Raw genomic sequence first — 25,438 nt, forward strand, 5'->3', positions numbered from 1 at the left:
AAAAAAAAAAAAAAAAAAAAAAAAAAAAATCAACTTAAACAGATCCTAGCAGTCCTGATTTTCATTATTTATTTATTTATTTTTGGTTTAGAATGATTTGCAGTCTTTCAATCGGGTTATTTATTGGTCTTTTGGTTCTAGGCCCATGGGCAAATTCGCCCAAGAACAACCTCATCCTATTTACTAATCAATTCCAAAATTAGCTTTCAAAACAGTTTCCATTACTCTCAAAATATCTCATCATTAACTCGCATTCCTATTGATTAAGGAAATTTACTTGTTGCGATGGTTGTTGCGAAGGTTAGCTGCAACCATTATAGCAATCAAATAAATAGAATCTTAAAGGTCATTTGGAAAATATTAAAATCTAGGAAGATATTTGTAAATCCTTGAGGAAAATGAATGACTCCATTTCTTTGACCGCCAAGGGCTGGAGCTATACAGCTATTTTTACAGCCAAAATCTTTCTCTATTGACTAAGTTCGGAAATGTGCTCTAAATAAAGCAAATCGAACAGCTCTAGAGATATTATCTTCACCCATCCTCACAAAAATTCGGTTGATGATTTAATCTGTTCTCGTTTGTTCTGTTTGCCTCTCTAAATAGTTAGTTACACAATGAGGTTTGACAAGCAAATTGAGTTATCCATGGAAGGGAGAGAACACTAAAGAAGAGAAAATACTAAAAACAGAGACCCGTGTTGGGACCGTGTCAGGCATGAATGGATGTCAAACCGACCCTTTCGCTCTCTCTCTCTCTATCCATCCACTAGAAGTGTATAACATCTCAACCTTCCCCAAATATGGGACAAGCACAAAACTTCCTTTAATTAACAGAAGAACGAGGATCAATCAAACGAAGGGAAGGGGGAAAGAACAAAAACTGAAAAATGGAAACTTTGAAAGCTTTGTTCTTCCTCCTACCTCTCGCCTTGTCCCTGATCCTCCTCAACTTCAACACCCCATGCGAAGCAACAGAGGCAGTAACAAAGTCTCCAATAAGTACTCCAACAAGGGCTCCAACGAGGGTTCCAACAAGGGCTCCAACGAGGGTTCCAACAAGGACTCCAACAGGGGCAGCAACAAGAGCTCCTACAGGGGCAGCAACAACTGCTCCTCATGTTGACCTGATTACCACCGCTTGCAAACGCTCAGTGTTCAAGGCCCTGTGCTTAAACACCCTTCGCTCAGATACCAAAAGTAGTAAAGCAGATCTCAAGGGCCTCGCAGCTATCGCAATTCAGAACACAGTGGCCGTGGCAACCAACACATCTAACCATATAACCGTCTTACTCAACGCCACACCAACAAAAAATAACTTACTCAACGCCACTTCAACCAGAAAAAATTTGGGCCACCCCAACGCCAAAGCCACCACCACCCCCGGCGCCGCTGACCCATTCACTCACCGATGTCTCTCCGGTTGTAGCAAGGACTACGCCAATGTCATTAATCAACTCAACGGTAGCCTCGCTGCTTTGGGTGCTGGAAAGTACAATGATGCCAACTTAGCCCTCTCCGCTGCCATGGCGACGGTGGAGCTTTGCGAGGAAGGTTTCTCTTCACAGCCAGGCCATTTCTCGGTGCTGAAAGACATTAATTCCAAATTTAACCAGCTTTGCAGCAATGCTTTGGCCATTACTACCCATTTGGCTGGATCTTCTGTCTAATAATCTCTGTGTTCTAAACCCCTCCTCTGCTTCTTTCCTTCTTGTCCTTGTTTTTTTCCCTATTTTTGTCCTTATCTAATGTATCAGGAACCACCCATCCCTCCTAATTCCCTCATTCTTAGCACGAGCTACCATTGTTGAGAAATGTATTGTTTTGTCATGTAAAGTTTGAAATGTAAAAGGAGATTGTCATACATATCATATATATCTGAAAGAAGCAACAGATGACGAGGATCACAATCAGAATCAGAAATCAGAGGAATTCTTGAGGGAGTTCTGTAACCGCGGCAATTAGGAATCACAGACATCACAATCTGAATTGATTATGAAGAAATCATTAATCTTTTCCATGAGGAACAAAGATGTTGGCCATGGGAGTTGTTTAACCTTTTGCTGGATCTTAAGTACTTGTGTCAGGAATTTGTATATTGTGATATGCTCAAAGGTATCTTTTGCGGAAAAAATTCGTCTGCAATTCCGATCTCATACAATTCCGTGAAATACCACTTTCAGGGAGTGACACGTGTATTGATACCAATGCAATGATCCAGATCTGATTTAAATGCCTCTTCACTAATTTAAGGTTTTATTAGTTGTACCAGATCTGGACCATTGTATTGGTATCAATACACATGTCACCCCTCAAAGGTGATATTTCACGGAATTGTACGAGATCGGAATTGCAGACGATTTCAACATCTTTTGCTCATCAGTTAGCATTTAGAGTTAGAATGGGTCTTATCTGTGTTTTTTTGGATTTTCTCTCTTCTTTCCTTGAATGGAGTTAGGCCATCTTTTGTATCATTTTTCTTTACCAAAAAGTGCATAAATAAGAAAGTTACAGAAAAAAGTGTTCAAAAAATCAAATGTTTAAAATGTGTTCAACCTCTTGGTATTAAAAAAATAAAGTATTATATAAATTTATGATCACATATCAAATTAATATTTAACTAAAAGGACAATGAGTTGGTCTCACAATCTATATTATCATTTTTTGTTTCTCATATTTTTTAAATCGATACATTTGAAATAAATTGTAGCAATCAATTCCTGCTATTGTTTCTGTTTTCAAAATATTTAATTATACCATTTAAAATTTGAATTGTATTAAACACACCGTATAACTATACCAATAATTCAACCTTATTTCAGCTAAATGGGATCACTTGAATGAATCTTTACTCTCCAATGTTAAAATCTATTTGAGAACAACTAAATAAGATCGGCTACATAGATCCTTCCTCTCCAATCAACTTTGTTCAAGGTCAGCAAAATAGAGTCAATGACATGGATCCTTACCAATTAATGTAACTCTATTTGAGGTCAACTAAATAAGGTTGGATCTTTACTTTCCAATCAAATCTATTCAAGGTCAACTAATTAGGGTCAATTACATGGATCCTTATTCTCCAAACAATGTAACTCTATGGGACGTCAACTATGTAAGGTCAGTTAAGTGGATCCTTACTACATAAATCCTTATTCTTCAGTCAATTTTATTTCAGATTGTATATAATATAACCCTAAGCTATGCATATTATATATATATATATATATATATATAATACTTCCCATTTTGATTATGGTGCCGACTGTTGAATCTTCACCGCACGTACTAGACTTGCAAGACTCATAAAACCCTCATCAAGAGGAGAGAGAGAGAGAGAGAGAGAGAGAGAGAGAGAGGATTGAAGTGGGTTCCGATGGGGGACTCTTTGATGCCTAAGTCAAAATTTGAGGCAAACATCAAGAGAAAGGGATTGAAAGAATAATGTTAGGGTATGAAGAAGTGTTATACATACCTTAAGTACTTTTTATCTATTTATAGGACTGAGGATAGATCTAAGTCTATGTATTGAGTTCACATTGGGAAGGTTAACGTATTTCTTTGTCTTTATTTGGAATGACAGCGTAGAGAATCCTTGGTTTTTTAGGACATGTGAGTTAGTTCCCAATGTTTCATCATGGCCTCGGGTCAATTAAGAACTGGATTTGATTCTCTATCACGTGGTGTTTGTTGATTGGTCGAGCTGATGTTACGATCATCAAATATAAACCTATCTTTTTTTTTTTTTTTGAATGATTGCTATTAGGAATAACATAAACAAGTTCATCAATATGGGGTGAGGCCATAAGAATGTTGAAGATTCAGGACAATGATATTTATTTAATGGGAGAGAGTTTCCCAAAAGGCAATGCATGTGGCCCTGTGCCTTCAAAGAGGTCAATGAGAGCATTAGTAGAAGCGTCAATAGAGGTAGTATTTCCGTCTTTCATAAAGTACAAGGCAGTCAGTTCGCTCCCCACTGTTCTAGGTAGAGGGGCCACACCATCTTTTAGGCTTCTTTTTCCATAAATTAATATATAAATTGAAACTAAGTCAATTGAAATCAATTTTAATGGTTAAAATCAAAACTAAACTTGTACAAAAAAAAAAAAAAATCAAAACTAAACAGTTTATTAAATGATCTTACGATTCCATTGCAAACGGATTGATTTGATTTCAATAAATGGTTTTGATTTGGTTTTGACACACTTAATAATACATAGCTTACATCCGCCGACGGGTAATATTAGGGGTGTCTATTGGTCGGTTGAACTGGTTTTGATTTGGTTTCATCGTGTTTAATGTGAGAATGAGTGAACCCAAAATATGAACCAATAAGGGTGCACTAGTTTTGGTTTTGGTATCCCATGTAAATATAATGAAAAAAAACATGTTTTTTTTTTTTTTTTTTTTTTTTTTTTTTTTTAAATGCTATTAGTTTCTTATCAAGCTATATCAATTTTGATGTGGTTTTTAAAGTTCGATCCAATGTTTTATCATTTTCGATGTGATCTATTTTGGTTTTGGTCTCACGGATCCAACAAGCTTACATAGCTTTCGGTTTGATTTGATTTTGATGAGTTTCATTCAGCTAGGTTGACACCCGTAGATAATATTTTAATAGAAACCACTATGAAAGCATAAAATAGCAATTAAGTCCATTACTCTATTGATGAATATCCATCTTAAACAAGTTCTAGCGGTTATGGTTATGGTGTCAAGTATTTCAGTTGGTAGCTTATTGAGTTTGAATATGCTGCACATACGATCACCTAATTGTACATGGAAGCATCTAACACCTTTCTTATTTCTTGCCATTTCAAGAATAAAAATGGGCATATTTAGAAGTGAAAGAGATAGATGTTTAATGCCCACATGTACAACCAGATGATCATATAAACAACGAATCCAAATTCTTAGTTATTGGTTTGTTGGTTCTAGACCAGTTGGTTAATCCTTCCAAGAACAAAGATCTCTTCATATTTATTAATCAATACCAAAATTAGCTTCCAGAACCGTCTCAATTAATAACGAGTAGGGTCATTCTAACTTTTTGGGTATGTATGGAAATTAATAAAAGAAAAAAAAAATTGAATTTCAATATAGAAAGAGACATAAAAATTTATTGTGCTATATTACATATTTTGTGCTATTTTTTTCTTGGCTATCAAACATAATATTGTAAAGAGTAGAGCATCTCATCATTAAGTTCCACCACCAATATATGATTGACCTTCCTCCAAATGAGTTAATCCTATGGCTGAAGGGATTCTACCTTCACCCATCTTCAATAAACTTGGTCCAAGAATTTTTCTGTCCCGCGTTTGTTCTGTTTACCTCTCTACTTGTAAGGGCGCAGAACCGTTTAACGGTTAGGTATACAGTGAGGTTTGACGAGCAAATTGAAGTAAGAGAAAGACTAAGAAACAAAGACCGTGTTAGTACCGTGTCAGGCTTCAATGGATGGCAAAGCGCCTCTCTCTCTCTCTCTCTCTCTCTCTGTGTCTGTGCGTGTAAGTATAAAACATCTCAACCTTCCCCATGGAGTGGATAAGCACAGATCTTTTTTCCTCTTTATTACTGATAAAGAAGGGAAAGGGGGAAGAACAAAAGTTAAGATACAAAAATGGCGGCAACAGTGGCACGTTTGTTCTTCCTCCTACCTCTGGCGATGTCCCTGACCTTCTTTAACCTCAATACATGCGAAGCAACAAGGGCTCCTCTTGACCTCATTGCCAGCACTTGCAAAAGCTCTGTGTTCAAGTCCCTATGTGTACATACCCTCCGCTCCGATGCCAAAAGCAGTAATGCAGATCTCAAGGGCTTGGCGGCCATCACAATCGAGAACACACTGGCCACCGCAACCACCACATCTAACCATATAACCATCTTACTCAACGCCACCCCCACCGCCACCGCTGACCTATTCAGTCACCAATGTCTCTCCGATTGTAGCCAGAGCTACGTTAACGCCATTAATCAACTCAAGGGCAGCCTCGTTGCTTTGGGTAACGGAAACTACAATGATGCCAGCATAGCCCTCTCCGTTGCCATGTCGGCTGTGGAGCTTTGCGAGGAAGGGTTCTCATCAGATTCAAGCCATGTCTCGGTGCTGAAAGACACTAATACCAAATTTTCTCAGCTTTGCAGTAATGCTTTGGCCATTACCAATAATTTGGCTGGACCTGGATTTTAAGTTGTAATTTGAAACCACAACCCCCCCCCCCCCCCTCTCTCTCTCTCTCTCTCTCTCTGAGCTCCATTCATTTTTGTGTCTTTTTGTCCTAATTTCCCACAAATTAACCCTCCCTCCTAATACCTATTCCTTGTTTTATTGATCTTCTTTATTATTATTTTATTTTATTTTTGATAGAATTTTATTGATCTTCTTTAGTAGCTTAATTAAGTTGCCATTGATAGAGAAACTTCTCCAGCACCATATGTTTTTTTTGGTTTTTTTTTGTTGTACAAGGAATGAATATAATAGGAGATCATCATTCACAACCAATAGCTAAAGATATTGTGGAATATTATTTTCTCTTTTTTTTTTTTAAATAAAAGATACGAAACCTATGTTAGACACATGGGTGCAAAATTACCACCTTGGCCCCTTGAAATGCAGAAAAACACACATTCAAGGGCCACGCTCCCCCACCACCACCATCACCCTTCCCTTGAAAGGTATTTAACTTTGTTCGGCTTGAATTCCTATGGATGGATTATTCATCTCAGCTCCTTCAATCATGATGCACTGTAATTATATAGAAGATTAGACAAGTGGTTACAACATCAAGACCCACCAAACCCTACCTTTTAAATCATTTTTTTTTAAATCACCATATCCTTCCTTTCAATGACCGAATAAAGATCCCCATGCTATATAGTATTTCCTCAACAATTGCCATGTTGATGGTGTATAATGAAATCTTCTTCGTCAAGTCAATAGTAACACAGAAAATGTTGCCACACAGTTTGTTTTATAAAGGGGCCATGTGTGCATAGAGGAAAGAGTATGAGAGAGCACATGATACCGGTTTTCCCTTTGCTATTTAGGGGAAAATTTCTAGTGCTAAACTTGCAGGTTTTTACTAATGGAAAAAAATGTTCTACACACCAATAATGTGTACAATGCTCTCACTTTCCTCTCCTTTTTGACACTATCTCTTTCCATCTTTCCTGCTCTTGTTGATGCCGTATATTCCTGAGCCATGCTACCTTTGAGAGAAACCTCTTTCTCATAAAATAATAGTAATTTTTAAAAAAAATATATTAAGAAAGGGTTGTATGTGCAAGAGGGGTAGAAGAGTGCGCAATGATTGAGGAATTGGTATTGGATCCATCAGTCCACCATGGTGCATGATCCTCCCTCCGCCGTGGTGTGTGGTAATATCGACTTTCTTCCTTCAGCTCTAACATGTTGATTCCAACCTCTCCTTCTCCCTAGCCCTAAGTTGTTTGTCCCAATCCTTCCTCTTTCTTTCCCTCCCACACTTTTTTTTTCATTTTCACCTTTTCTATGGCCTACTTTTCGTCATGAACCTTTTCTGAAGCTCTCCTGTCTTACTCCTTTTACCACCTCCGTTCTGAGACACATTGAGTTTGCAATCCCCAAGCAAGATGCCGTCTCAACTCCCTAAGGGGGTGTTTAGTTCGGTAAATCAAATGGTGTATATATCGGATATGAATGTCAATCTTTTGATAGACATTCTTCTGAATTATGTTTCTTTCTGAAAAATCGTTTGGTTGCCTTGAGGTAGGGGTGTCAATCGGTCAGTCCGGCTTGGTTTCGGTCCGGGTTGAGTCGGTTTTGGTGTGGGAAAGCTGAAATCGAAACCGAACCAATAAGGAAATTCCGGTTTCGGTTTGATTTTGGTTTCGGTTTGTCTTCGGTTTCTTAAATCGATTTGTAACCGGGTTGGTTTTGGTTTTTGGTCCAGTTTGAATTCGACTTTCCATACAAATGTATACAAAACTATGCAAATTTTGATTTTTTTAATGAATTTTGGAGTGTTTCGGTTTCTTACCGGTTTGGTTTTAGTTTCGGTCTGGGTTTTGAGCCGGTTTCGGTTTGATTTTGGGTTCATCCGATTTCTAGTGCAGTTCGGTTTGGTTTTGGGGTTGCAATACTCCAAACCGAACCGAACCAATAAGGCTTCGATTCGGTTCGGTCAGTGTTGTTATCGGTTTGGTCCGACCAGTTTTACCGGTTCGGTGTAGGAATTGACACCCTTACCTTGAGGCTAGTACATGTTTCTCGCGGGTTGAAATATTGGCTTCCGTAGAGAACTTCTTTCCGCTTTCTCCTTTTATATTAGGTGGTAAAAAGGTTACTCAAATTTTAGTTTAAGTGTTGAGGTAAACTCAGATTTGGAACACATCCTTTGTAATATGGTCATTCATGGGAAGTAGGGTGCTCACTTATGAGGGTCAATCTAGTGGAACCAAACAGCTCCAAAAATTAAGAATTATCATTCTAAAGAATTATCATTCTAAAGAATGTCATCCCAAAGATTTATCGAACCAAACACCCCCGAAAACTCTCTCCCTCCAATGGAAATAATCCTTTCTTATCTCTCCCACCCTGGCGAAGACCACTCGCCTCCTGAAGCTTCCCAAGGAGAGTTGGCAGAATCCACCGACAATAAATTTGTCATCGATGAAACCATGGAACAAGAAGTTTCCGAACTGTGGGAAACCTAGACAAGGTGGATGTGACGCACCTCACCGACATGAGGTATTTATTCCAGTTCCACCACGCTATGGACCTGGATAATGTGATGAAGGAAGGCACTTGGGCGGTAGCTGGTAATCTCCTCGTCCTGGAGTTCTAGAACCCAAATCAACAATGAGAGTTTTGGATTCAACTACATTTCATCCCGATCGACCTAATGAACAAGGACATTGTGACAGTCTAGCAAGTAAGGTTGGGGAAACTAGCTCCATCATGGTGATCAAAGGAATGCAGTTCGGTACCAAGGTCAACTACGTTCGTGCTCGAGTAGTCATTGACATTACTAAACACCTCAGATCATCCATCAACATCAAGTATCCCACCAATTGTCCAGATCAAATATGAAAAATTACCTTTGTTGCATTATTTTCTGTGGCTTGAAAGGGCATGGCAAAAAAATATGCACAGTGATGTTCGAAGAATTCTCTCGCTGTAGAAGCTTGCATGGGTGCTCTTACATCTTCAAGTGCCAGGGTCTTCCAAAAGCAAGATGCAACGCCGATATTAGAGGAACTCCACCGTACCACAGACTTATTCGTAGAGCTATGGTTTATCTAAATGATTCATCATAGCCCTAGGCCAATCATGAACTAGGTTTGATTCCCTACCACGTGGCAACTGTTAATTGGTCGAGCTGATATTATGCTCATCAAATATAAGCGTGTCTTTTTGAATTTTGAAGGATTGCTTTTACCAAAAACATAAACAGGTTCATCCATATGGGGTGAGGCCATAAGGATGTTGAAGATTCTGGATGGTCTTATTTATTTAATGAAAGAGGGTTTCTAAAAGGCAATGTGGGGGTCAATGAGAGCACTAGTAGAAGCATTAATAGAGGTAGGATTTCTGCTTTTCATAATGGATAAGGTTATCAATTCGCCCCCTATAGTTGTTTCTGGTAGAAGGACCACACTAACTTTCAAGCTTTTTTTTTTCCTTATTTAATATATAAATCGAAACTAAAGGTTGTAATCGATTTCAGAACTACGTTCCTCCTTGTTAAGGTAGATGCTAGAGAGCTGACAAAGGTATTCAAGTTATCCGAAGATATACTACCCTGGTTTACAACTCCAATCAGACTACGAGCCAGTAAGAGTGTCTCACTTAGGGGTGTAAACCGTCGGGTAGGGCCGGGTCAATCTCGATCGGGCCTGATCGGGCTTGACCACTTGAAAGCCTTGCATCGTGAACGCTCGATTAAGTAAACGGGCCTAGCTTTGGAGGACATGATACAGTTTATAATTAAGTCGGTCGATGTCGGGCTTTAATCGGATTCCTTAAATGGGTCTTAATCGGGCTACAGACCTATTTAAGTCTAAACGAGCTCTAAACAGGCTTTAAACGTGCTTACCCTAAAATTCTATTCTTAAGTGGGTTGAAGGCCCATAAATATATGAGAAAATATTTAATAAAGAAGATAAGTGATATGACATTATTGTTGTTCTTTTTTGAAAAAAGAAGAGATTATAACCATTACAACTTACAAAATAAAGCTTAATTAAATCAAATCCTACTACAAAGCAAAGGATAAGAAAACTTAATTAGTTTCTTACTAGTAGTGGCAAAATAGGAATTTTATGTAATATTAAAAGGGTCGGGCTAGCTCGGGCTACAACGAGTTGGTCCAAGTCGGGCATATAAATGTGTCGGTTTGGTCAAGTGCCCGACAAGCTAGTTACTTATATCGTGAACTCCAGTTTAATAAACGTAGCCTAATGTGTTTATTAATCGGGCCGGTCCAAGTCGGGCCATAAACGTGTCAGGCTCGATCGGACCTACCGTTGTGGGCTCTGAATTGACACCCCTAGTCTCATTTCTCTCTTCTCAGTTTTTCCACTCTTCTATCCCTTCAATGCATTGTGCTTAACTTTTTTGTGGTTTGCTACTCTTAACAAATCGTAAGTTTCAGAGCTTGAGAAGAAGAAGAAGAAGGAGAGAGAGAGAGAGAGAGAGAGAGAGAGAGAGAGAGAGAGAGAGAGAGAGAGAGAGAGAGAGCTCTTTGAGTTCTTCCTATTGATGCGGGTTCAAGGGCTGGAGGTTGAAGACGAATGGGATTAAGGTCGGTATATAGAGGGCCATAACAAGGTCAAAAGGGTCTTTTACAATTCTAAGCTAACGGTGTTATACAATTGATATTATAAGAAAACAAGGGTGGTATATATATATACACACACACATATTGGGTGGCCATCGGTTTCTTATCAGGTTATATAGGTTTTGGTTTGATTTGATTTTGATGCATCTCATTTGGCTAGATTTAATACGCGGACTTTATAATTAGCCGTATTATTCACAGATAATACACATATAATATTTATAAACATCATTAAAACGTTTAGGATATTTAAAAACAAAAAAAACCAAAACAAAATCCTAACGAAATAAACCAAATCCCGACCCCTACCTTCTACTCTAATCTCGACCCCTGCTTTCTACTTCTTACCTAAAACCCAAAACACCTTCCTTTCGTTTGAGTGACTGAGAAAATCAAACCAGAAATTCACAAGACCCTTCCTCTATTCGGTGGGAGAGGGATTGCAGCGACAGCGGCAGCAGGGACGAGGTCATCAACTGAATAAAGGTACAAATGTTCAATGACTGTTGCAGATTTTTATAAAATTTAAAAAAGGGAGAGATTGTTGGTTGTTGCAAGGGTTGTAGGAAGGAGTGTGGTAGTAAACAAGGGTCTTGGGAGTTAGTTCATGAGTCTTAATAGAGATTTTTCACTGAGTAAAGGTACCTTGAGTGCTTAATCAAATGATTGCTCGCAGATGGATCTACTTGGGAGTTAAGAATAATCAGGTATGGGTGTGGGTTACTTGTTTTTGGCTTAAACTTTTTTGAGTCGTGGATAATAATTGAACTGTCTTTTTTTTTTTTTTTTAAATCACTGTCTATTTGTTGGAGCCAATTTGAACTTTGAAGTTTTTGTAGTTTCTATTTTGGTTTAAGCAATGTAAAGGATGGAAGAGGAAGAGAGATCTATGTAATTTTAGCTAGGTACTCAGTGTTGTGATCGTTATCTATGTTTTTTTTTTTTTATTATTTGTTAAATGATTGTTCACATGCTATTAATATTATTTTTTCTTACAAATATATTATTTTATTTGATATTGCCTATGATAGAAAATGGTTGATGGATCATGTATCAACATTTGTCATGATAGATATGGTTAAACTTAATTAATATTAGATGTAGAAATTCAAAATAATGAGAAATGATTCCAAATTGAAAAGCTGCATTGGATTTACGTATTCATGGAAGCATTAGAGATTAGAATTTAGTTGTAAACAATCAATTTTAGTTCCTTCTTCATATTAGAATAAATCTATATTTTTGCTTCCAGATTTTTACAGGACAATCGTATTAAACATGTATTACAGACGCATCAGGCTCGTTTTATTGCATTGGATTTTTGAAAAACTATTATTACCGTATGGTCTATTTAATTTTCGTGCATATCCATTTTCATATTATTATTGTTCCTGACTTCACTAACTATGATTACGATCACCTGGTCGTACATGTGAACATCTAATACTTGTCCTACTTCCTTTCATTACAAGGATGAAGAGAGGTATATTCAAAAATGAAAGGAATAGGTGTTGAATGTTCACATGTAACCAAATGATCGTATGGGCAACTGATCCAAAATCTTACTGATTGGTTTGTTTGTTCTAGACCTGTTAGGTAATCTTTCCAAGAACAAAATTTGCTTCCTATTTAGCAGTCATAATTGCCCCATTTTATATACATGATATAATATTTACTTTTTCCAAAAAACAAAAAATAAAAAATAAAGCTTTTAACTCTGTTTGGAAGTCAAGAAAAGATAAATAAAAAATTGAATTTCAATTTAAAGAGAGAGACATAATTATTTATTTTATAATGACAACTTTTGTCTTATATTATATTATGTATTTTATACTATTTTCTTTTCATGGGTACCAAACATAACACTCTCATAGACTTCATCTCATCATTAAGTCCCACCACGTATCTACTATGCACCACATCCGAAATGTCCTCCCAATAAATCAAATCTTATGACTGGAGAGATTCTATCTTCACCCATCTTCACCGAAGTCGGTCCGAGAATTTCTCTGTTCCGCGTTTGTTCTGTTTACCTCTCTACTTGTAAGGGTGCAGAACCGTTTAATGGATAGGAATACAGTGAGGTTTGACGATTAAATTGAACTAAGAGAAAGACTAAGAAACCGAGACCGTGTTAGTACCGTGTCAGGCTTTAATGGATGGCAAAGCGTCTCTCTCTCTCTCTCTCTCTCTCTCTCTCTGTAAGTATAAAACATCTCAACCTTCCCCATGGAGTGGATAAGCACAGATATTTTTTCCTTCTTAGTAAAACAAGAACTAAGGAATAAAAGAAGGGAAAGAGGGAAGAACGAAAGTTATAATTAATAAAAAAAAAAAAAATGGCGGCAACAGTGGTACGTTTGTTCTTCCTCCTACCTCTGGCCATGTCCCTGACCTTCTTCAACCTCAATCCATGCGAAGCAACAAGGGCTCGTCTTGACCTTATTGCCAGCACTTGCAAAAACTCTGTGTTCAAGTCCCTGTGTGTACATACCCTACGCTCCAATGCCAAAAGCAGTAATGCAGATCTCAAGGGCTTGGCGTCCATCACAATCGAGAACACACTGGCCACCGCAACCACCACATCTAACCACATAACCATCTTACTCAACGCCACCCCCACCGCCACCGCTGACCTATTCACTCACCAATGTCTCTCCGATTGTAGCCAGAGCTACGTTAACGCCATTAATCAACTCAAGGGTAGCCTCGTTGCTTTGGGTAACGGAAACTACAATGATGTCAGCATAGCCCTCTCTGTTGCCATGTCGGCTGTGGAGCTTTGTGAGGAAGGGTTCTCGTCAGATTCAGGCCATGTCTCGGTGCTGAAAGACACTAATTCCAAATTTACTCAGCTTTGCAGTAATGCTTTGGCGATTACCAACAATTTGGCTGGACCAGGATTTTCAGTTTAATTTGTAATTTAAACCCCCGAATCCCCTCTGTGATCTTCTTTATTATCATTATTTTTTTGGTAGAATTTTAATTATCTTCTTTGGTAGCTTAATTAAGTTGCCATTGAAAGAGAAACATCTCCTGCACCATATTTTTTTTGTACAAGGAATGAATATATTTGGAGATCATCATTCACAACAAACGGTATTTTTTTTTGTTTTTTTTGCCCTTTTCAAATAGGAGATAGGGATGTGGCCCCTCTGACAGACATGGGTGAGAAATGGAAAATAATCATCTATTTTTCTCATCCCTGTTTTCCTTGTTTTGTTACCTGCAGAACACGACACGTGGACAATTTTAAGACCAACGCATCGGATGTAATAATCCTCACCCAATCTTGACCGTTGGATCCTCTGTTGTCCACGTGTCGTGTTCTACAGGTAGCAAAACAAGGAAAAACAGGGATGAGAAAAACAGAGAATTTTGATCCATGAGAAATTACCGCTCGGCCCTATGAAATGCAAAATAGCACATATTCAAGGGCCACGCTCCACCACCACCCCTTCCCCTGAAAGATATTTAACATTGTTGGGCTTGAATGCCTATGAGTGGATTATCCATCTCAGATCCTCCAATCATAATGCACTATAACTATATAGAAGATTACACAAGAGGTTACAACAAGAAGACCACCAAAACCCCTGCCTTTTTAAATCACCATGTCCTTCTTTTTAAATTTTAATGACGGAATCAAGATCCCCACGTTTGTATTTCCTCAATAATCGCCATGTTGCAGGTGTTGGATGGAATCTCCTTTACAAAGCCAATAGTAATACAGAAGGGTTTGCCACACGCTCTGTTATATGAAGGGGCCTATCAGCCTGTGTCAAAGAGGAGAGAGAGAGAGTATGAGTACACATTATGCCGGTTTTTCCTTTGTTTTTTAGGGAAAAAAATTATAGTGCTAAACTTGCAGGTTTTTACGTCTACTCGTCAACAATGCATACAGCCCTCTCACATTCTCTCCTATACCTCCCCTTCTCCTATTGACGAACTATGTTCCCATCCTCTCCCATGCTTCGATTGATTAGGTGTGGGGATTCCATTACTCGCCACCATGTAATGATCCCCTCCTCAAAACTTTTATATTGATTTATAATAATAAGGGAAAAAGAATACTACCGGGTTGCATGGATCCAACAGGGTATGAAATTAACACCTTGCCCTGAAATAAAAAAAAATTCACATATGTTAATGCTCTTGAGCACAATCTGATTTGCCTCCCTCGCTGCTGCAAGGCCAAATGACCATGTAGCAATATCTTGCCCAATAAATAAATAAATAAATAGCCTTTAGGATCATGAAAACTTGTTCAAAGTGGCTTCCAAACTTCCAATTCACACATTTCTTTGGGCATCATGAAAATTGTAAAACTGTGGCGTGGAAAATAAATACTATTAATAATATTTTTGTCTACAGCTGATTTGTGCCCTCAACACTTTGGGCATCAAGTTTATCATAACATGCAAAATTATACTGTTCTGCTTAACCACCGAAAATTAGAACTTTCTAAGATTTTAATGCAATATCTTTTTTTTTTTTTTTTTTTTAATGCAAACTAAACATTTTCAATTCGAAAAACTCTTTTTTTCACCAATTTAAATTTACATAAATTTACGAGCATTAAAACTACAGCATCGAAACATGAAAATAAGAATAATACAGACAATTTAAATATAAATTGTTACAGGGCGATCCATCAGTACACTGACAATCCCCACCCCCCACCTGATCTAAGTTATAGTAATGATTCAAATTATACAGATACAGCCTGCAACTCTACTGTTAGTACTTAGTGCTGGGAAGACACAAGGTGGGCACAATCGTTCACAAAGAATTCTGAGTGATTGATTGCATTTGCTATAATACAGTGTACGATTTTTTATCCATGTTCCTGAACTCCTGGCAACAGCCAACTGAGTCATGAGAAATAACTAGTTCCTGTTACCCAGTTGATTGTAAGTCAACTGTTTCAATCAACCGAGAACTGCGTCTTCTCTTTGCTTCGGGTGTGCATCTAACCCTGTTGAGCTTTTCAAGCTTTACTGAGAACTTTTTGTTTGACCGAGAAGATTTTACTGATGAGATAAGTTCAGAGGTGGATAAACTGAATTTTGGATGATGTTCTCCAGCTTTGTCTCCATTTCCATTCACATGAACTTCTCTTAAAGGAGATCTTACCCTCTTTTTCAATGGGTTAAGCTTCACTTTATCTCGTCTCTTGTCATGGTTAGGCACACGCACATAAAATGGATTTCCAGCTGTGTAGCATACAGGCTCACCACCAGTGCCACCTTTATCAAGTTCTACATCTCCATTATTCACCTGAAAAATGCAATTGATATTTGGAGCAGATATGAGCATCATCAATGAGGATCTAAAACTAGTTCCAACTAAGGTTCTTCCTATGCCAAACAACACATCAACAACCAAAAGCATCAACACCATCATTGTCAATGCACAACAGTCTCATGACTCTCACTAACTCAGTCCATCAATGGGTAACTTCTGACGGAGATCGAGGAATTGACAAAATGCAATGATATATAATAGGGCCTGACACCAGATTTATGAGACCGAAATCCTTGAAGCAACCAACAGATACTTTCACTAGATAGAACAAGCTAGGAATCTAAATGCAGAATATGAAGTGGATATTTTGCTTTCAAATATTAAGTAATGATTACCAGTTGCAGAAGTGCAGAGAAAGTCCTAGCAATGTCATGCTTTTCTTGGCCTCCAACAATGTCTGTGAAGGACATGCCACCTCCACCATCTGCTCCCAGGGATAGTTTTTCCATAACTCTCCCACCATACTCATGAATATCAAATGGTGTGTGTGAATCCTGTTGAGCAAGTCCCACCATTTGACAAATAGTAAAGCATCAAAAGTGTTAAATGAGACAAGAAACAAAGCAAGATTATGAGTAAGAGTAAAATGCAGGGAGCTTACTTGCTCTTCCAAATTCTGCTCAATTCTCTGCTTCCATGAGGAAACCCGAGCAGTCAATTCGGACTGCTGCTCAGTTTCTGCAATGCTAGCAAGGAGAGAATCCTGTACATTTCATTAAAGATGATCAAATTTAAAGTTGTAGGAAGAAAAGAGGAGAGACCATTAATGACATCCCACAGATGTGGACAGAGCAAATCCAGAACAAGAACCTAAAAATTGATCAACATAATACAATGTAACTATTTACACCAAATAGAACGACGACATGCAGGTGGTAGAATGTTACTAAGAATTATCAAGGTAAAAAAGCATTGGAGTTGCTGATTACCCCCTGAGTAAACTTTGTAATTAAGTAGCATACTAGCAGAGAAGCAGCTGGTATGGACAAATGGTATAAAGTGCCAATGTGTGTCAAATATAACTCTGACTCAAAGAGATGAGGTTTTGGTTTTGTATATGGGTATTCAAACAAAATCGGGCACAAATTAGGAGGATAAAAGTACTCAAGGTAATTAACAGACTGCATTGATCAAGGCACAAAAGCACAATTTGCCCCAAGACTCAATATTTTCTCGAGTTCTGCTAGAACCAATCATGAGAATCCTCGATGTAGGTTATTTAAGTAGATGCCACATAATCTCCATATGTGATATCATGTCGAAACATGTCCATGTAATAAATCTCAAGGTAAGGTATAGAAGGTAAATCTCTCCCTTCTGCATAGATCACATACAATATCATGTGATGTGCTTCAAAAGGGCTCAACCAAAAGAAGCCAGTCTGAGTAAAAAATTTGACCTGAAGTTTTATGAAGCTTAATTGCACAGCTCATGGTCTATGATTCCTGAATCTCTAGGAATTAGACTAAATATAAATTAATGAAAAAAAAAAAAAAGATCATGCATGTTTTCATTGTACAGATAAAGGGTGGGCATAGGTATGGCTCTGCTGCTCTACCTATCCTGAAATCTTAGTTGGACACGGGTACATGTTTGGCCTTGAGCATAGTAGTTTTTAAAACTGGAGCAGAGGTCGAACCAAAACAACCGGGTTACCTTTTTTTCCTTTTAACTGGTTTTGAGGAGAAACTGGGAAAACTGGAGGAAAAACCACAACCTCAAAAATAGAGCAGTACTGATTTTCTTCAGTTCAACCAGCGGTTCAGGAATGGTTTTAAAACTATTGCCATGAGTTACGAAACTAACAATGAAAAATATACCATAAGTTATTGATATTCCAGTGCACACATCAAGTCAGCAAAACCATATCACATTATTCCAGATACGTCTAGCAATATAAGGAAGACACTGGACAGTTCTCAGCTCAAAAAGAAAAGGCGAAGGGAATGGGGGAGGCACCACATTTTCAAGCATACACAGCAAGAACAAGACTTGCCTACAAATTTGTCATCGTAATTAATTATTATGATGAATATGCATAAGAATATAGAGAAGCCTATGCTAACCAGATGTGAACGGCAAAGATCTTCAAGGCTATTTGGATCTTGCACATCAAAAGTTCCAATGTCGTCAAAACAAGCAGCATCATCCCCCGGCTGCCAATAGATCAAGCACCAAGTAATCCAATTGAAAACGTAGCATTCATATTTGCGGATATATGTAATATGTAATAAATCTCAAACGGAACATGTTTAACCTCTTCATCATGTAAAGGTATTTCTGTCTCCATGTTAGTAGTCTCTGGCATGTTGACTTTAGGTTCCTCAAAATCAGTTCTATTATGATCATTATCCTCATCTTCATCCTTGTGGCCATCGAAAGCATTGGCAGTTCCTAGTCCTCCAAAGGCAAGTGATTGTCGCAGCTGCAATTGTAGCATCAATCAATATGTTAAAACCATAAAATGGATAAAGAGAAACCTTACAAGCCTTGCAAACAGACCTTCTCATAAGGTGGAGGGGATTGAGAACCCTGTAACCTTTCGAGGGCAAGGACTTGTGCCTCCCAAATTTCAGAAAATTCCGGATCTATGGTCCCGTGGAGTCTTGCTAGAGGAAATTGAGCAGTTAAAGAGCTCTGCTTTGTAGACCTTATATCCTGCCTTCTTGGAACTTTAACTGCATGATAATATGCAAATGATAATCACAAAGGCCATCATAACATTGCTTACAAGACAATACACGAATTAAACAGAAGAATCATCTAACCTTTCTTAAATGGTTTTATTTTCAAATTTCCAGGTTCATGGGGATTCAAAGGCGCCCATGGATCATCATCATCATCACCACCACCACCACCATCCTGATCATCCATATGCTCCGAATATCCACCATCCATTTCATTTCCATGGTAGTCATTACTATCAATGAAGTTACATGTGGGAGGTTCCAGCCAAATATTGTCAACATCAACTTCAGCTTTGTCATTCACCCAAGGATTCTGATTGATATCAACATTCTGACTTCGTGCAGAAGATGACTTACGAGCTGTACCCCCATATTGTGTAGTGGGAGATTGAAAAATTTTCCGACTCTTAGACTTCAAAGGGCTGCCTCTATGGGTGACATTTTGATGTGTTCCAGCTTGATCCCCTTTCAAAAAATTATTAATTGCCACTGCGTCACAAGGATCTAAAAGGAGAAAATCCTGGTACAGATCACAAGTGGCTAACTGCAACCATAATGTGATCTACTCAGTGAGTTGAATGAGAAACAAAAATAAGACAGTATTTGACCAACAAATCCAAGCCCACATTTTACCAGATATGATTCTAATTCCCCAGTATCACCAGTTGCATCTAAGCAATCACCTTCTAACACAACTAAATTTGCAGGGGGCTTCACAAAGTGATGCAAAGCATCAATATTTTCATCATCAGGTCCATCATTGAGGCAGTTCTTAGCTTCCACTGCAAAAACAGTAGCAAACTTCAGCTAGCTAACATGGTGATATTTTATATGGAAAAGAGGCATATCTGGTTGAATTACCTTGCACATCATCTAAACCCAGAAACAATTCATTCTCCTCATCAGGAAATAGATGGGAATCAACTCCGTCAGGCTGGACTGAATTATTCGCTGGCTGATCCTGCTGCCTGTTTGGATAAAGAAAATACAAAATTCGTAGCAAAAAACCCTATACTGGAAAGACAGAAGAGTCTGATAGTGTTCAGCTGTTCAGCTGTGCATATAGGAATATAACTTCTCAGTAAAATTATTTACCAAAGTTGAAACAAGCCAAAAAAAATTAAGAGAGATCATGTTGGCAATATAGTTTGAGATATTTTATGATGCTATAAAATTCTAACATACTCAGCCAAGGTAAGCTGTATCCAACTATTTGGGATCAGCAACATAAACCCAAACCCATCTTCCACTGTATTTCTCATATCAACTGTTTTGCAAAAGTATAACACCAGTAGGTATCATCATCAGCAGGTGCCATAACCTAAATAATTCACAGCTGTTTTCTTTTGGACCTTCGCAAAACCATGGTCGAACAACATGGTGCATCTTTGTCAGATCTTACTTCTTTTCAACTATCTAATTCTCTCCAGAACAATTTCTGAGAAAAATCTATTGTTATGTAAACAAATGGTTAGTTGTTACAACTTACAAGAAGGCAATAATTCAGTTGGTGTCTTCCATGCCCAATAACAATAACCAACAACAAAAAATGTAGGGAACTTTCAATCCCCATCCATCCTAAGTAATTACTGATCATTCTATGGTCCCAACTTACCAATAGAAAATAATTCAGTGTAGTAGTAAGAAGAAGGAAATTAGAGATAGAAAAGGACGTTATCGTAATACACACATCATATGGCCAAGGTAAAGAATGTATTGCATCTAGAAGTAAACAAATGAATTTTAAATGGATAGCCCAACTGTGTTGGATTGTTTGTGATATGCACAGTTCATGAAGACAAATATTTCAAGGTCTGGAAGTTGCAATCATATGCTTCCCATAAGAATGCTCCAAAGCCTTTTTTGAAAATTTAGTTTAAAAGGTCCAAACGTGCAATTTAAGGGTTAATCATTAGTGTCTTTCACGGAATATAAATGGATTCAGGGATAAGATGACCCACTTCCAATCCCTAATCCGATTTCTGAGTCAACTCGCACAACTTTGGTCAATGTATGGCTTATCCAGGCCTGAAACACCCAAGTCCTCAGGTGGATCGTTGTCTAAACAGGGACGGAGCCAGACGATCCCAATACGACTCAACTAATAGGGCCGATCTAATCCCAATATCTAAATCCATGGTATCATTCCAATAGAGTTTCTTACATCTCAGGTACCTTTTTTAGTAATGGCCAACCAAAATTAATTCCGTCCACCAGTAACAGTATCATTATTAACGTGAGCTTATGGGCTTTGGTCTCAGATGTTTCTAAGATTTATAGGTCTTTGTTTTCAAGTGGTCTTTTAGATGTCCTAACTGTGACCCCCCCCCCTTTTTTTTTGTTTACCAAGCACTTTCTCTTTTGTGTCCTAACATACAGCCATAATATATATGGTTGAAGAAAATGAACATTATTTTGACAAATATCCCATTACAAGAGTCCTAACTTCCAAACAAAGTAAAGCAAGCTGATAGAATTTATGAAAGTTATAATATTTAGCATTTGATAAACCCAAGCAACCAATTAAATCAACCAGTTGGTAATCCTTTCAGATTTAACACAACAATGCTTGATGTGTAAAGACACAAAATAATAATAGAAAAATAACCATGCAATAACACATCCATGGACAAAGACCATCACAGGGAGCTACCACTCTAAGAAGATCACAAGAGTAAAAAACTAAGATGAAAACCGGTAACACCTGATTCGCAATCCCAAATTCCCAATACTAGTAAAACTGCTCATTACTCACTCAAAATCCCAAAAATATTAGTTGTGGAAATAGGAAATTACACAATTTTCAAGTACAAAAAATTCCATATTTCCACTTCAAGGATTCTGCCCCTGACACCCTCCTTTGGGGCCGGGGTTGGTGGGTATTTCAGGAAAATAGTAGAGGCTCACCCTGGGCAGCAGCAACTATATAAGACTAACCATATGGGTTTCCGAGACGTTATGTTATAGAATTCATGGTATTGGGTCAATAGTGCAGTCGTATCACTTCATGTTGTATGGTTACAGGTATGCCTTGGCAAAGCCACAAAATTTGGTTGGCTTTAAAATGTTTTCAGCATTTTCAATTCCATGACCAGGTGGAGGAGCTAGGCCAGTGAAATGGATAGAGATTTAGTGTATTCTGGTATATCATTAGAAGGTTAAAATAGGACATGAGAGAGATTGTAAAGCTTCAAAATGGTTGTTAACTTGCGTATCAGCTAGTTCTGTAAGGCACATGAAAACTCGATACAATGTGAAAGTTTGCATGAAAGAACAGGATTGCTCAGAAGATTTGTCACCACAAAGCCATATTAGCAAAATTTTAGGGCAGAGAAAAGAACAATCACCCAGAAGACGCAGTATTTAAGGAGTTGGGGAACCGTAATGTACAAAAACGTTTCAGTAGAGATGTGTTTGTAGAAAGGCTCCAAATCTTTCTTGAACATAATACCACTTTCGCATTACAGAAAGAAAAAAAAATTGTAACTAATTGGAATTCTTACCTTTTCTGAGAAATGAAATCCAAAGCATGCAAAACCAAAGAATATAGATATTCGACTTTCCGACTGTACACCTGAATAGAACCTTGAAGCAGCAGAGCAGCTATATTTGCGTAGAAGTAACAAAAAAAAAAAAAAAATCGATGAGTAGGGGAAAAAGGGAAAAAATAAAGAAGAAAAACAAAAAAAATATCAGGGACTGAACCTTCAGCGAAATTCACAGAGAAATGGCCATCATCTTCGCCGGTAATCTCACCAGAACAAATCTTCAAGAGATATTCTTCGAGGCTCTTAGCAACATCAACGGCCCAATTGGATTCAAGGTCACGAAGCGGCTGCACAATATGGAATTTGACACCACTTCCTTCAGTGCTCTGATCTTCTACGCTGTTTTTCATCTTCGACGAACCAAGGGAACCGCCCCATGATTTTCTATCTCCGTGTCATCCCAAACCCTAGATTTTGAATTTGAGAGGGAAGAGAGTAAGTAATGAAAAAAAAAAAAACCCTAGGAATGGGAAATTTTTGGTTTCTGAACGAAGCCAAATGACGAAGAACTATAGTAATGGCTCAAACGAAAGAAGTGCAGGTCGATCGAGAGAGAAGATCACAGGAAGGCTGCTGGAGTTCGGGTGAGTGTTCAAAGATTCGTCTTCCCGCTTCTTATCTTTTCAATTTGATTTGAGTTGCGAATGACGCAACTTGGAACGCGTACAGTTGAAATAAGGGCATTAATGTGGGCAATATTTGACCGTTGGAAACATAAGTTTTTTTTTTTGGTAAAGATTGACCGTTGGATACATTTGGTAACTATATAAGGACAGGGGATTTTGCTACGAGGCTGCATGGCCTTGCATCAGCATGGCATCGATGACAAAATACAAGGGCACATATGTCATTTAGCATCCCTATGTCTCTTAGTGCTGACACCACATAGCGACCACTAGCACCCCTCTCTGTCTTTCTCCTCGCTAGGCGTCACCATTAAATGACTTAACTTCCCCTTTTGATTGAAATGACGTCTTCGTTAGGTCTTACTTTCTTAGAAAGAAAATCTTTCCCTTTATCTATAGAAGGGAAAAAGGATAATAAGTATTTTCCTCACCCAAGTATAGAAGTGCATGAAATTACTCTATTCTTTGTGAAATAAAAGAACTCATTCATATTGATATCTCTACATGAATTCTCATTAACCCCTGCATTAATGCAAGGGCCACGTATCACTTGCCCAAAAAAATTTTGAGGAAGTGTTTCTTGAGTGGGATGTAGGCACTATGACTAGACATAAGGGGTGCAAAATGGCCACTATGCCCCCTTGGTCAATGCCTTCCTGTAGGCTCCCATTGGATGAGGCACATGACGCAACCCCTACGTTCCATCAAGAAAACTTTAATGAAAGATGGTTATTTGAACAAGCGGCAATGAGGAATGACAAAATGGTTATAGTTTATTTTGGTAATTGTAACTGCACATGGATCCTTCTTAAAAAAAACCGGACGTAGAACCTAGATTTTAAGAACTTTTCATTTTTTAATAACGAGTCAGCCAAAGCCCACATGTCTTTCTTATTATTTTGGCCCATTGGCTTACTAGGATTAGGGGTTTTATACTTTTATTTCTTTGAAGCTTAGTTCGTGCCATTGGGGATAACTAAATGGAGCTCTTCAAGGCTCTTAGTAGCCCAAAGCCCAGGCCTTTGTATACATACCGATTTTTTCACAAAGGGTCACCACTTTGTATATGTGTGTGAGTCATTTGAAATGAAATAAAAGACCCCCCAAATTAACATATGGGTCAGGTGATCGACATAGAAAAAAATTCATGAAATGAAACAAAATTTAACTAAGATACAAACATTTTACACAAAATTACTGATGGGCCTGTGCCTTCACTTGAAGAAGAAGAATACACCGGAAGTCCTTCACTTGTGTTTCTCAGACATTAGAGGATATATACAAATAACTACTCTATTTTTAATTATATCAAATGGGGGAGAGACCGGAGGCATAGGGAACTCCGGTAGGGGTGATCCATTGATCACCTTGGATGAATTTACTAGCAGTAAATTCCAGAGCCTGTTCATTGGTTAGGGGAGTCTTGATGCAGGGCCACTTGACCCTCTTGGTGTCATTGGCACCAACACCTTTGTTGCTGTACTCAGCATAAAAGCAAGAGCTGAGAGCAAAGTCGCCCATCCATGGTAGCCACCCATTTGGGCTGATCACATCATCGATATGGGTCTGCATCACTATGGTTCTGGAGAATTGCTTCCATGGGCGACCCAGGTATGAAGGGTTCTTATCCTTGAATGGTACCAGAGCTGGGTCGGCCGTAATGGTGCAGCCTTGGAGGACGATTCCGGTGGGTTCACGCTCATATGCCCTGCCTTGGGCTGTCACGATGTTCTGTTGGTTGTCCATTGGTTTCCTTATTACCATTTTGCAGTTCTGGAAGATAACTGCGGCGTCGCCGAAGATGAAGTCGATGGTGCCGGAGATAGTGCATTTGCTGTAGAATTGGCGGTGGGTGTGGACGTAAAGGGTGTCTTGGTACCCATCCATTTGGCAGTTGTAGAAGATTGACATATCAGATTGCACCCTTAGTGCCACTGCTTGATGCTTTGCAGCACCTGCTGTGTTCTCAAATCCAATGTCCTTGGCCATGAAACCTTCTCCCATCACCGCTGTTGGAAAACAAAATCTCACCTCAGACTAACTCAGCTAGTATCATCTCAGTCCTTGATGATTAGGGGTGTCAACTAATCGGTCCAGGCCGATTTCGGTTAGGCCTAAATGGTCCCTCCATTTTTAAATCATGCACTGTTATTTATCAGTTTAATAGGTCCTCATAAGTTAGGCATATGGTTTCATTTATAAACCATCACTCAATATCAATCTTTAATCTGATTACCATGAATTAAGCTGGATGGAGAAAAATACTCTAAATGAGCTACCAAGCCTTTTATACCTCAACCGGCCATCCACGAAAATGGGCTATTGTGGTTTTGGTTTTGTTTTGTTTTGTTTGTTTTTGTTTTTGTTTTTGTTTTGTTTTGTTTTGTTTTGTTTTGTTTTGTTTTTGTTTTTTTGTTTTTTGTTTTTTTGTTTTTTTTTTTTTAACAG

General features: G+C 38.2%; 5 protein-coding genes across 5 annotated transcripts; 3 read left to right on the plus strand and 2 right to left on the minus strand.

Moving 5' to 3' along the window:
* Window positions 1-519: 519 nt before the first annotated feature.
* On the plus strand, window positions 520-1,865 carry LOC122058351 (endoglucanase-like). Its single transcript, XM_042621003.1, has one exon. The coding sequence runs from the start codon at window positions 890-892 to the stop codon at window positions 1,667-1,669; it is 780 nt and encodes a 259-aa protein (XP_042476937.1). The 5' UTR covers window positions 520-889; the 3' UTR covers window positions 1,670-1,865.
* Window positions 1,866-5,622: 3,757 nt separating this feature from the next.
* Window positions 5,623-6,192, plus strand: LOC122056919 (cell wall / vacuolar inhibitor of fructosidase 2-like). Its single transcript, XM_042618886.1, has one exon. The coding sequence runs from the start codon at window positions 5,623-5,625 to the stop codon at window positions 6,190-6,192; it is 570 nt and encodes a 189-aa protein (XP_042474820.1).
* A 6,969-nt stretch (window positions 6,193-13,161) lies between these two features.
* LOC122056921 (pectinesterase inhibitor-like) lies at window positions 13,162-13,737 on the plus strand. Its single transcript, XM_042618887.1, has one exon. The coding sequence runs from the start codon at window positions 13,162-13,164 to the stop codon at window positions 13,735-13,737; it is 576 nt and encodes a 191-aa protein (XP_042474821.1).
* Window positions 13,738-15,422: 1,685 nt separating this feature from the next.
* LOC122056988 (condensin-2 complex subunit H2-like) lies at window positions 15,423-23,019 on the minus strand. Its single transcript, XM_042618963.1, has 11 exons — window positions 22,522-23,019; window positions 22,320-22,419; window positions 19,678-19,784; window positions 19,450-19,598; window positions 18,898-19,360; window positions 18,632-18,807; window positions 18,387-18,554; window positions 18,196-18,285; window positions 16,731-16,832; window positions 16,465-16,623; window positions 15,423-16,102 (listed from the first exon to the last, which is right to left on the minus strand). The coding sequence occupies exons 1-11, from the start codon at window positions 22,712-22,714 to the stop codon at window positions 15,722-15,724; spliced, it is 2,088 nt and encodes a 695-aa protein (XP_042474897.1). The 5' UTR covers window positions 22,715-23,019; the 3' UTR covers window positions 15,423-15,721.
* A 1,279-nt stretch (window positions 23,020-24,298) lies between these two features.
* On the minus strand, window positions 24,299-24,994 carry LOC122056922 (probable pectinesterase/pectinesterase inhibitor 58). Its single transcript, XM_042618888.1, has one exon. It carries the CDS (start codon window positions 24,992-24,994, stop codon window positions 24,299-24,301), a length of 696 nt encoding a protein of 231 aa, XP_042474822.1.
* Window positions 24,995-25,438: the final 444 nt, after the last annotated feature.

Source organism: Macadamia integrifolia, chromosome 12 (genome assembly GCF_013358625.1).
Source record: "Macadamia integrifolia cultivar HAES 741 chromosome 12, SCU_Mint_v3, whole genome shotgun sequence".
Taxonomy (NCBI): Eukaryota; Viridiplantae; Streptophyta; class Magnoliopsida; order Proteales; family Proteaceae; genus Macadamia; species Macadamia integrifolia.

Excerpts from the sequence above, each read along its gene's own strand:
- LOC122056919 (XM_042618886.1), top strand. The coding sequence starts at position 5,623 with ATGGCGGCAACAGTGGCACGTTTGTTCTTCCTCCTACCTCTGGCGATG.
- LOC122056922 (XM_042618888.1), bottom strand. The coding sequence starts at position 24,994 with ATGGGAGAAGGTTTCATGGCCAAGGACATTGGATTTGAGAACACAGCA.
- LOC122058351 (XM_042621003.1), top strand. The coding sequence starts at position 890 with ATGGAAACTTTGAAAGCTTTGTTCTTCCTCCTACCTCTCGCCTTGTCC.
- LOC122056988 (XM_042618963.1), bottom strand. The coding sequence starts at position 22,714 with ATGAAAAACAGCGTAGAAGATCAGAGCACTGAAGGAAGTGGTGTCAAA. Across the intron at positions 19,785-22,319 it reads GATTTCATTTCTCAGAAAAG|GCAGCAGGATCAGCCAGCGA; the intron begins GTAAGAATTCCA and ends TTATCCAAACAG. Across the intron at positions 16,833-18,195 it reads ATCTTTGCCGTTCACATCTG|GATTCTCTCCTTGCTAGCAT; the intron begins GTTAGCATAGGC and ends TGAAATGTACAG.
- LOC122056921 (XM_042618887.1), top strand. The coding sequence starts at position 13,162 with ATGGCGGCAACAGTGGTACGTTTGTTCTTCCTCCTACCTCTGGCCATG.